A 12,718-nucleotide genomic window follows, 5' to 3' on the forward strand; every position below is an offset into this window, starting at 1 on the left:
ATAAATTAAACGTACAACTCAATGGTCTTTTTTTATCCCCAATTTCGATTTATAATTATTTGGGTTATTCCTTCACCCTTCCGGGTTCGCTTGATCTGTTAAATCGAGTTAATAGTGACCAGCGACCTTCACCATTCCTCGGTGTTGTCCTTTCATGCCCCTTTTTGTTTAATAATCCTAGTGTGTGCGTTCAAAGGTAAGATATCGAACGTTACAAGGTAGAGGTGAGATTGCTCCGAAAAAGTATTAGGATTCCAAAAGGTCACTTGACTCTCGCGGTATATATAGTCAATTGGGGGAAAAATAACACAGGCCTTGTAAGTGCAATTCTATTTTTATTTTTTTTACACGTTCAACGATTGTAATACGATAAATAGCTAAGGTATTTTCATCTCCTCAAAAACATGTTATTGAAAGGCTTTTATCGTATTACAATCGTTGAACGTGTAAAAAAAATAAAAATAGAATTGCACCTTTGAGGCCTGTGTTATTTCTCCCCCAAGTGACTATATATACCGCGAGAGTCAAGTGACCTTTTGGAATCCCAATAAACACGTCGCGTTGTGTGTATGTTGCTAATGTTTATCGATGTATATAGTATAAATTATAATCATAGAGGACAAATATATAAAACGCTTGAATTATAAAAAAATTCAAATCATGTTTATGATGTACTTTCCGGCAAAATGTAAGGTCCATATACTTGCCGTAGAGTCAATTTCCGATCGGATCAACTTGCACGGAGGATTATTGTCCAAATAAAAGTCGGTGCTTAAAATAGCGTCCTCGTTAATTAATGTGTTGTAACCAAAAAGTACGATGTATGACACAAACATTTCAAGTGCATGCAGCATCATAAAATTAAGGTGTATGTACACGGTTATATTGCGTGCATACACTGCTAATCTCGATGTCACAATACATACACCAAAGTTTTCAGTGAACGCTCTTGCATTCACTGAAATTTCCAGTGTACGTTGAAGCGTTCACTGAAATTTCCAGTGTACGTTGAAGCGGTCACCCAAGTTGAGATTTTGTATCCATATACCATGATACAATGATACGTTAATAAAGTTATTGATACACGGGAAGTTTTTATAAAGGGTTTGACTTTTCAATAAGTTGCAAGGTACAAAGTTTTAATGATGCGTTTGTGTAACCAGGAACGTTTGATACTCACAACCATATGATACGAGCCACATAACCTGTAAAGTGTCAACTTATAAATATCCTACACGGCACCTTAAGTTTCACCGAGATTTTGGATGCATCCTGCGTCGTACATCGAAAATCTCGGTGTACGCTGTGTCGTACATCGAAAATCTCGGTGTACGCTGTGTCGTACATCGAGAATTTCGATGTACGATATATTTACACGCAAAATGACCGTGCACACGCACCTTAATTTTTTGTTATCAGTGTACCTTAAAAATAACGTGTCATACATCATACTTTATTGTTCATACATGCTTATTGACGATGCTCTTTTATTGTTCATCGAAGTTTTCAGTGCTTGCATGTGAGAACAGTGATTATTTAGGACAATAATCCTCCGTGTGGCCAATCGGTGTGTACAATCGCTTGTGTGCGTTGAATGCATACACGTTCAAATTAATATACAAATACACCATTGCGTTGTTATCTCAATGTCGCATTTGCGCTTCATCGATACAACAGCGCCGACAATGCCCCCACGTTGTCGTTGCTTCGCGTGCACTAATCACGCTTATATATATATTGATACGACAAACATATTCATGTATTTTACGCATAAATATTTTGGTAGTTTGCGACGTTTGTCACGCGGTCGCGCGTCCGTCGACGCTTTTGGTTAGCGCCTGATGTGCGTGCCTCCCTTTATCTCGCGTTTCGATGAATTAACCAGTGTACTTTTGCTCCCTGCGTGACGATTTTTGGTTGTTGCTCGCGCGCGTTTATTGTGCACGTGACGTGGGTCCCACAACGATTGGGACCTTTGTTGCGAGAGAAAAAAAACCCCTGTGGTAATTGGACGTATGTAGATAAAATTTGGTTTTTTCCCGCTCGAGCTTGCAAGCGGATAACACAATAGATGTAACTCGATTGAATATGGATCATTAATGTCCTCTTTGTCAAGCGTGTATATTTTATTTTTATTCAATTGACTCGTGTGATTAGAAAAGAAAAAAAAGAAAAAGAACAATTAATTTAACGATAGAAAGCAGATGTTCGATGTTCGTGCAGCGGATACGAGAGGGGAGCGTGTACAAAGTTATTAAAACGAAGACGAAATAAATTGTCGCGTGGCGCAATTAGCCGCTCGCGTCGGGATCAATTTAACGGCTGAATTTAATAGGCCAGAGAACGAGAGAGGCAACGTTGGTTTGTTTAATGACATTATAAATTTGACATAAATCGCTTGTTAACTCGGGACTCTCTGCGTCCGGGGTTAATTTACACGACCACCCTCTTCTTCTGTACCAACAAAAAAAAAAAAAAGCCCCTCCACCTCCCGCGCCATGTGCATAATATACACTCTGTTCTCCTTCGCCTGCACAGGTTTAACGTCTTTTATTTTATTCAACGCAATCTGCGAGCCTCCGTGTAACGTCTCCTCGGGTGCGCTTGCTTTCATTAATTTTAACTTTGGACAAATGCAGACGAACGCACAACAAAGTTGATTCATTACATTTTCGTGCACCTTCTCTACATTATTACGTTACACCGAATTCCGGGGTGTATATGCAATTGCGACGAAAAGTCGAGCAAAAGGCCAGACAAGTGTATTTCGATATCAAACTTCGTACTGTCTATATATTATAAACGAGTGCTTTTTGCAACATGATGTTATATACATCAGCGAGAGTGAGTTTTCGTATGCCTCGATGGTCCAGAAAATTTACGGCCACTCGACAACTCGCGCCTGCGTTGCGTCTCGATGATAAATAAGCGGCCATCTTCCACCGAGTCCATATATATACACAGCGCTGTAAAAAATAATTAATGATACAACTGCCGACTCTCGAGCGCCACTTTTTTTTTATCTTACCACACGCGCACTCGAATGCTTTTTTCGCGCAGGTGGCACAAGATACTAAAGTCGAGCTTTGAAACGATTCGCGTGTAGAAAGGAGGTTGTACGTCACAGAGATGATCGCGGCTCCGATGGCACGTCTACGTATAGCTGTAAAATTTTACACTCGAGTGATTTTCAAGCTGATGCATCGCCGGAGGTACTTAATGCGTCGCCGCCCCGAGATATTTCCATTAAGATGCCGCGACAGGCTGTTTATATAACTTTTCGACTAAGATTGCACACCTCAACTTTGTCTCTCCGTAGCGGTGCTCTCTCGGGGGGCGCTTGAAATTTAGTCGAAACGCGCCTCCTCGTAGGAGGGGTTGGATCATCTCGCTTCATTGTAATTAACTTTATTCCCTTATCTCGGGGTTTGCATCCGTTTCCCGCCTCGGGCGTAAATATACAATTACAAGTTTCGTCACATGACTCAGTTACAGTTTACGCATAGTTTCGGGGACCACTTGTACGTGGATGTAATAATGCCTCGCGACGGCGCTTTGAATCAATTTGCGTTAGATGACATTTATGCATTCATATATATATATGCGACTCGTGTTGGATGGTAGGTATACTTATTTCACCGATTAAAAAATAAGCCTTATTATTATGACGTCGTTACACCCCCTCACGTACGCCTCGCGCTGTCCATCCTCGGCTCCCCATATCGAATATCAAGCATCTGCCTCCCACTTGTTTTCCCGCGTGGAGAATTATTTTTGGGCGCGCTTCGTGTGTACAGCACAATACATACGGGTACTTGTGTGTTGTGTGTTGCAAGTGCGCATCGGTGAGACACGTAGCATATGGAATAACAAATCTCTAGGGGTGTGCACTATCGTCGAGTAAGGTGGTGCGTCTGATTTGCATTATAATTCACATATATATACACACACTTTCTTTTTTATCCGTAAATTATTTTAGTGGAGTATCCATTGATTTATTTGAGAGGATTAATGCGTTCGATATGTCTGACCTATTCGTACGGAAAAAAAAAATGAGATCTCGGTGTAAATCAATCACGCGTCGAAGCAGAGAATGGGTAAAAAATATGATGTGGAGCTGTGTAAAAAGTCGGGTGGGTACGGAAAAAAACAAATGGACGCACTCACCTTGGCAAAGTCGATTTTCAATGTGCAGCAGCCGGAGTATATGTCTGCGCCGTGAAGAGCCTCTTTCGCTCTGGTGGCCGACTCCACCGAGTCGAACGTGATTCCGAAATATTGCAATTAAGGACATTTATGCTTCAAATGGATAACTCTGGGGTAATGAAAAAAAAAAAAAAACAACGAGTACCCTACTCTTCTCAATTCTCCCTTCGTCTTGTTAATCATCGTCAAACCGCGTGTAGCACCTTGGGCGCGCAAAAACTAATTAAAACGAAATGCTCGCGCCTCCGAGGGTTAAAATGACGATGATTAATCGAGCCCGTGTCTAAATAGTCGCGAGTTGCGTTATTATTGTTTTGTTTTTACAAATAGCCAATAGAAGTGGGAAATGTTGCATGAAAAAGGATATTCAACCATGGCCTGGACGCCATTCTTTTTGAAGATGACGATGCGCTGCACCTGACCGCTCGGGTGACTGATGGCGTGCAAGACTTCCTGAAACAGAAAAAAAGACACCAAGTATATTATATTTATCCGTTTGCCTGTTGCGTAAACGAGTGAGCCCAAGTTGAGAAACGCCTCGTTTCCTCCTCCGAGCAAAGGAGTTCAGTTCTTCCTCGCCGCAAAGAAAAATCGTCCCAGCCCTTTTCGCGTTAACCCACCGCGCGACTCGATCTCTCTCGGTGGAAGGTACGCTTTTGTTTTTTACCCCCAACAAATGGGGGAGGAAAAAAAAATCCCCCACGGTCCATCACGCCTTGTACCCACAGGAGGAGCTTTACTTTCATGCATTCACCTGTGAGACACAGTTCACGTATGTATATATATACGTTATTTTTTATACCAATGATGATAATAACGATTATATACGTAGAAGAGTATATTATGGCGTAGGAGCGCGAGGGCAAAGCGATGACACGTTACGTGGCAAAGGGCCAAAAGTGCTTTTAGGTCTAGTTTTGCCGGGCGCTTGATTGATTGACCGACTGTCTAGCGGGCGTGCAAATTCCACCCTTCCCCCCATCTCCTAGCCGCCTTGTTGCTATTCTGTGCCCCCCCATACGGTTGGTATACTTGTATACGTGTATCCCAACCACGCACGCACATCGGGTCGGCTGCTTCTTGCGCAATTTTCACTCGCACGTCTCTCCCCGACGAGAGAGAGAGAGAGAGAGACTATTACGGATTCAGCAGAGGAGACGTCGAATTTCGCGATTATATTTAAATAGCTACGACTCCGGCTGCAGATTTATACGTGCAACCAGGAGTCGGCTAATTCGCCGTCCGCGCGAGCGCATTCCCAGTTTCTGGTCCAGTTGTCGCACCAACGAGTTGCCAATCTTATCCGAAATGACGTACACACATCGTAGGTGTTCTCTTGGTATAATTACTTTTCTCTCCCTCTCTTGTCATGTATACTCGGTGACCGAGCATAAGTAAGATATATACTTGCTCTATATGCCGAACAAAACCTACTTTGTGTCCCGTGTATATTATTATACGCATACACCCACAGAGGGGTGTTGCGGTGTCGATCGATACGGGAAGGAGAGGAGCGTTTTGCTTGATTCAAGAGTCAGTGCCAATCCATCCGTGTATTATATAGTGAAACGAGCGGATCCTCATAGTGAGTGCACTGTGTAGTTGTGTGAGGTAGCGGCAGGCGAGTCAATCGTAAATTTCAGCTCGTCAATGGCTTCCCTTCTTATATACTCCCTCCACCTCTCTCTCTCTCTGTCTTCTCATGGCTTACTCAACTATTACGGACGAATGGGCTAAACGAGCGACCGTTAAGTCATAAAGCACATTCCCGTGCAACGCCAACCATAAAATATAAGTATATCACGCATATGTTTGTGCTCCGCGCTCTCTCTTGTGTGTGCAAATGGTATACGTATATAACATATATACTGCTCGCTGCATTTATCCCCCTCTGTATTTTTAGCCGCTTACAACCCCCGGCGTGCAAGTGTAATCGGTACTTACGATCCTTTACTGCTACTTCTTCTTCTTCTTCTGTGATTATGCCACGTACATGTATACACGTGCACGTGCATTGATGCGGGCATATTTGAAAAGGGATGCGCGTCCTCTCGGGGGTACAATCTAATTTGGGATCGTTATTGGAGTAGGAGCTTTTTTACTGCGCTCCCTCGGAGGTATATATTGAAAACGACTCGCGGATCCTTCCGATGGAATAGGTATATAGATTTTCTCCTCTTCGGGGGGGGGGGGGGGGATCGTAGGAGGAGAAAGAGCAATTTTTCAAAAAGCCGCGTGATTTCTTTCTTTCCCCCCTACTGCCAGCACCGCGAGGGAGATGAGAAGGAAGAAAGGAATCTGTGCCAGTGCACTTTGCTCCCCTTTCGCGGGCGTACACCTTATGATCGTTGGTGCAGTCTATATATAGGCATCGTGAAGAAAGTAAAGCCTCGAAAAAAACAAAAACTGAGAGTAAATTGGTGCAGCAGAATCGCACAACAGCCGAGTTTGCCCCGCTTTTTTTTATTCATCCGCTATATGGCTACTATAGGTATGGCGCGAGTGTCACGTGTACGTATACATGTATAGACAATTGTTCGCGAGCACATAAAAGGTTTAGCCGTCAAGCCATGCGTCGTTGTGTTGCTTCTTTTCTCTTACTTTTCCTTTTTGTTGTTGTTGTTTTGTTTCTCCCCTGATGTACAACCGCGCATATATGTAGAGCGCGTCTCGGTACAAGCTCGCGTGCTCTCTCATACTCTCTCGGTGCCTATATGTGTACATATATATAGTTGGTATAGCCGCTTGGATCTATATTTAAACAGCAGCGGAACTGTGGCGGAACAGTGCTCTGACGACCAAACAGCCAGAGAGCGCGCACACGTCAGCCGAGGTAAGGGGAGAAAAAGGTTTGGGAAGCGAGTGGGTTTAAGGCGCACTTGATCACACATGCATCACGTAAGCACGGGAGAGAGAGAGAGAGGAAGAACAGCTGCTCCGGGAGAGATAAGGCTCGATTGCAGCACCAATATTCGACGAGATCTTTTTAGGGAGGAATCTGCTCTCGGTGAACAAGGGATTTTCTTTCGCTTTGTGCATGCAGATATGTGTGCCTCGAAAAAGTGGCTCTGGGCTGTTATCGATTCCTTTCAGGATCCACCACCCCCCCTCTTCCGTGCGCGGTGGAAGATAGCGATTCGGAGGGATACGTCTTGCCACCCCCTCCCCCCTCGTTCTTTTTTTCCCTCTTATTTTCATTCTTTCGAGAAAAAAGATATCGACTTTTCGGCTTTTAAAATATTAAAAAGGAGAAGAAGCTTATCTCCGGCGAAATCAAAGACGGACTGTGGAGCGGATTTTAAAGATATTTGTTGCTAATCCAATCTGTGATTATCTTGAGAAAAATGCATCATTTTGCTAGAGTCTTTAATCGAATCGCCATTTTATCAACTATATTCAACCGGATTAGCCAAGTCATGTGATTGTTTTTTTTTTGCCCCCTCTGGAATGCTTACAACAAATAAGTAATATATTTTTAAGTGAATACGTTGTGCAACCGCGTTGAACCATAACATTGGATTGTACAACACAGTGTTAGTTTTCACTTCGTGCATCGCCGTCAATGAATTATCTCTGCTTACTATAGCTGGAGTATTTGGACCGCGAAAAAGAAGATAATGTGAATAAACACGCTTTGATTATTTGTACTAGTAATGTAAATTCAATTTCGCCACTTGGCGAGGCTACCGGCGTTTACGAGATTGCAACGCAAATACCAATAATTCATCGAAAGAGATCGAGCGTTTCGAAGACGCGTGTTTACTTCATTTTTGTCGACGCGTGTAGTTTGTTGCGTAAACATAAAATTGTTATACTACATAGCTAAAGTGTACTTGTAAAATCAATGATGTTCGACTCACCACAGTGATCGGGTACACTGGATTTATGACGGTAAACAGTAGCACGTGGTTTGGCTTGTTGTTGTCTTCCCTGAAAAAAACAAAAATAAATAAAGTAAACGAAAACATGATAATATAATTATATCATGTGACCAAGCTCACGTTTTCTTGTAATTACAAAAAAAAACCCGGCGAGCACCTGTTGTTCTATTTATATCGCTAATGGCATTACATCATTACCGATAAAGTTCATGCATCCACAAAACGATTAACGTAAATTTATCAGTGGAGCGTCGTTATTTCGACTACGATAACGATTACCGATTACCATGACAGTGTATTATCCTCGTACACAATAATAGGGGATGGGGGCCTGTTATCTCGTGTAGCAGTAATAGTAAACGTAAATAGAACATTGGGCACTCGGCATCGCTACGCGGTAACTCCGGCAGCTTATCAACCGATCACTATTATTCGGGAGATGACGTAACGGCACTGGACTGTTCGTAGAGGGAAAGATTCTACTTGGGATAAGTAAAACAATGTCGTGCAGGGGAACGAAAGTAAAGCTTTTGTGAAACGAAAAAAAAAAAAAAAAAAAAAAAAAAGATTCCGGAGAAAGTAGGGAAATTAATTGAAACACGGCGCTTGTTCTCTCCTCGCCCGACCATCATTGCAAGTATAGCAGCGGTGGTAGGCAGTCGAAGTTCACCAAAGGGAGTGCTGGTCGCAGCACTTTGGCCAAGTCTAATAATAAGAAGTTAAGCCGAGCATCAAGTGCGCGCGCGATTTGGGACGACGTCGACGACCACGACGATCAAGCCGGGGACCAAGAGAAGCGGAGTCTTGTCTACATTCCCTGCGAGGAATAATCCATTGTTTTCGCCTCGATTTCAAACTAGGGAGGGGGGGAGACAATTACTTTCCTTCGTCTTCGTCGTCGGCTCATGAATATAAAATGACACAAGCTCGACGTGTATATGTATATATATATGTGTGTGTGTGTGGTTGGCTCACCTTTTACGCCGGGGCTCCTCGCCGTATCCGCTGTACTCGTGGTTCTGAAACAAACAAAAGGTTCGGCTTTCATGAGTCTCCTTTCTCCATCGGATGAATTAAAAGATATACGCCGTGCCCTTATCTACGTATATTGCAGCAGGAAATACTCGCGTTGAAAAAGAAAAAGAAAAAAAAAAAAAGGAAAGGTCTCTTGGTGACGTAAATCACGAGGCTCAAAGTGCGAGAGTTGTCGCGCGCTCCAAAGAGCCCTTTTCCCGAAAAAGCCCCCCCTCCCCGGGGCAGAGAGCAGCACTCGTCCGGAAATCCTGAGAGGTAAATTTTGCGCGCCCGCAAACAAGTGTCGCTAATTTATGATAATTAGCGGAGATATCGCGAAACAGGTGGCGCGCCGGGGAGGGGGGGTTTCAGCCGCGAAGATTGATCGCGCGATACGGAGATTTTCGGATTCGCGGGAGACGTAGCCCCGAGAGACCCGTAAACACACGCGGAGGAAGGAAATAAACGTCAAAACGGCAGTGCAAGGGAGGAGGAAAAAAAAAAAAAAAAGATAGATCGGCGCAGGGGTGGGGGACGGGAATTTTGGAGGGTGTGGCGAAGGCGGCGGGCTCTATTAATAAAATGTCCACGTGCCGACGGGAATAGAGTTTACATCCACACAGAGAGGGTAGGACCTCGTAGGATCTCCGCGGCTGTACGAGCTCCGCTCTCAACGCTTTTCGGAGCGCATATAAAAGGGAGAGAGACGTTTCTCGTGCATTGGAAGGAGGGACCATTTGATTTTAGAGTGTGCACGTCACGTCGACACGGCTAGCGTGAATATAATCGTAAGTACGGTGGTGTAGAGTTGGACGGTCGAAAATAGGTATAGGCGAGGGCTTGCGTCGATGGATCGATCGCATATATTTATATACATGAACGGTACACAAATAGGTGCAACCCCTTGTTGCGATAACACGCGTTTATGTGCTCTCCAAACATTGTTCTCGGCTTTCGTTTGTTTGGGCTTTTCCCTGACATACCGAATAGTAATGCTGTTTTCTTTTTTTTTTTTCGGGTGACGGGCCGAGGAGGAGGTAAAAAAAAACAACATTTACGCTGGCGACTGATTATTTAATTTTCTCGCTCGGCGGGTGTAGCCGTGACGACGACGTTGACGAGACACGGCCCCACCCAAAGTTATTCAGAGGCCGTCAGAAATGTGCCTTGAAATTAGAGAAATACCAGCGCGTACGCGCATACATTGCACACACCCACCCACCCACGGAACAAACCAACTTTGTGTATTTTTCACGCGTTGTATACTGAATAACAAAAACGCGCGTCTTTGTGTGCAGCATCCCGAAACTAATTTAACCCCAGTACCGGTTAGAACACGTCACGTGTCGTGCACATTTTTCTTTTTCCCACGAATGTAAGCACACGTTTAATAACTACAAGGGTGCGCTATAGACTTGGAAAACCCATCCCTGGTGGGAGGAGGGTAATGTTAAAAAAAAGCGTATGAGGCGTGAAATTGGTCGTTCATTTGCGATTCTCTCGAATTTCCGGCAACTGCTGGGAAACGCCGAGAGAGAGAGAGAGAGAGACGTCCCGACCGGAGAGTTTAATTTAAATTTTGAATTTTTTCGCGATTTATTTAAACGCACCCAACCCTACTTGTACACGTACACGTCCAGTTTGAAACTCCCGGTTAGAGAGTGTACGTACGTGTGCCGACCTACATTTGGAACTATCTCTTCCGCGCGAAGCGATACCAACGCGGTGACAATGGGAATACGAGGAGTAGTTTTGGGTATTGCGCGTGAAAAAGAAAAAACGTCCCTGTTCGCGTGAAATAATGGCCGATCATGGCTCTTGGTGTCGTACACGCACTTATGCAAGTGGGTGTGAATTCCAGAGCAAACGTAAACACGAGAGACGAGGGTAACAAGGCCGGTGTGCCCCCCACATCACTATACATAGAGAGCACCGTGGCATCAGGGCGCGTTTGAAATATTTACACAGATTGTCACTGTGCCCCCCTCCCGCGGCAGTTAGTGTTAGCCAACGGTGTCTTTGCACGCGTATATGACGTTCATGACAATGAGCGCGACGACAGGCCAGACTAAAAGCCTGGCTGGGCTCCGCGGAAACTATGCCCGCTCTTTACACGAGATGGTGTCTCCCCCGCACGCGTGTATATATATATGTATACCCATTGTGCAAGCGTCTGAAAAGGAAAAGCCAGTCATGGGGGCCGAAGCTTTTAATGGTTTCGGTTTAGTTTGGATGGGGATTTTCTTCTCACGAAGCTGTAAATGGCGATCGGATGATTTTCGAGCCGATGATGAACTTGGACGTGTACTGTTTCGTTACCAGCGCGCCATTTTTAATTTTAATAGCTCAGCGTACGCATACATGACTCTTTGGAGCTTTCAAGTATAAGGAAGGTTGCTAACTTTGGCCCATCTCGTGAATTACAATTTCCCCCACGGAATAAAAAGCTACGGGCAAGTATATTATGTATGCTGTACGGTATTTATGCCCGTTTGGCCAATAAATTTTTTTGTTCTTCCCAACACGGCGGTAAGTGGGTATATCTTGTCTTTCCAAAGCGGATACGGGGCGGCTTTTCGAATTTGCTTGATTAATTTTCCAGCGTCTCTCCCTCCCGCGTTAATCATTCAGTGCTTGGAAATATATATATATGTTGTAGCCGGCCTCAACTTTTTAATCGAACTTTGAGAAAGTTTAATCCAAGCTTGCGCCTTTTTCCTCTTTTAATTGGCCAAAGACGGTCGAATCGGCGGAAAGTTTCAGGGCACACGACATCATTTGCACTCAATTATTTAAAACCGAGTTACTCTCCGAGTTGAGTATTATATGTTTTCTCGTTCTACACGATATTTTCAAGGTACTTAATCAATAACCCTCGTCGTAATAAGTAACACCGGAATTCACGCGGGTGTCACGAGAATCATATTTTAATACATTTCGATGTATAATCCAAAAAGTTATGAAAAACCGGACCTACAGTGCTTGAAAAAATATCCGAGGAAAATTTATCCAATAACAACATGGAAATATAATAAAGTGGTGCTCAAATTTTCCGCCACTTTCATTAAAGGTTGTATTCGACACGAACTGCCTCAAAGTGGCCCGGCTAATAATTTTTTATGGATTTTAAATCACCCTGGAAATTGCATACGTACACCCACACACGGGGAGAAAGTGAGAAGCGACGAGCTCGGCAGAAACACGGCCCGACTGATTCAGCGCGTCCGACGCGGGAGGCGTGCAGCTGGTAAAACACAGCTATCGTGCCCAGGATAACTATTCGGACTCGGAAAGGCCCCCTCCCCCCTCACCCCGGCTAGCTAACCACTGGTCTCGCCGACCGGCTCGTTGTATCGAATTTCCTGCTCTACTTTTCAAAAAGCCATCCGACGGCGCTATCTGGCTGCCAAAACTGCCGGGACGAGCCATTAAGCCTGCGCTGCTGTCCGTCGGCAAATTTATCCCCAACTCAATTTTACAATCGTAAATTGCTGACGACTACGGCGATGATCGATAGCGCGTGGATACATGTGCCTATACGTTCTATCTTTTTTTTTTTTTTCCAAATTATGATGGATATGCGCGAGTATCGATGTGTAAGCGCCTTTTTTTCATGA

The 12,718-nt window shown here is 44.2% G+C and overlaps 1 protein-coding gene across 4 annotated transcripts in view; it reads right to left on the reverse strand.

Moving 5' to 3' along the window:
- sm (heterogeneous nuclear ribonucleoprotein L) overlaps positions 1-12,718 on the reverse strand; it is a 40,445-nt gene that overhangs the window by 13,055 nt on the left and 14,672 nt on the right. For all 4 annotated transcript variants that reach the window (XM_089588964.1, XM_089588963.1, XM_089588962.1 and 1 more), the window contains exons 2-5: positions 9,063-9,106; positions 8,067-8,136; positions 4,574-4,659; positions 4,168-4,264 (exon numbers count right to left, since the gene is read on the reverse strand). In XM_089588964.1, coding sequence (XP_089445090.1) covers positions 4,168-4,264; positions 4,574-4,659; positions 8,067-8,136; positions 9,063-9,106 — 297 coding nt within the window. The remainder of the gene's footprint in view (positions 1-4,167; positions 4,265-4,573; positions 4,660-8,066; positions 8,137-9,062; positions 9,107-12,718) is intronic.

This window comes from Copidosoma floridanum, unplaced genomic scaffold (genome assembly GCF_036245765.1).
Source record: "Copidosoma floridanum isolate Cflo_tuat_1 unplaced genomic scaffold, Cflo_Japanese_pri ptg000007l, whole genome shotgun sequence".
Classification (NCBI taxonomy): Eukaryota; Metazoa; Arthropoda; class Insecta; order Hymenoptera; family Encyrtidae; genus Copidosoma; species Copidosoma floridanum.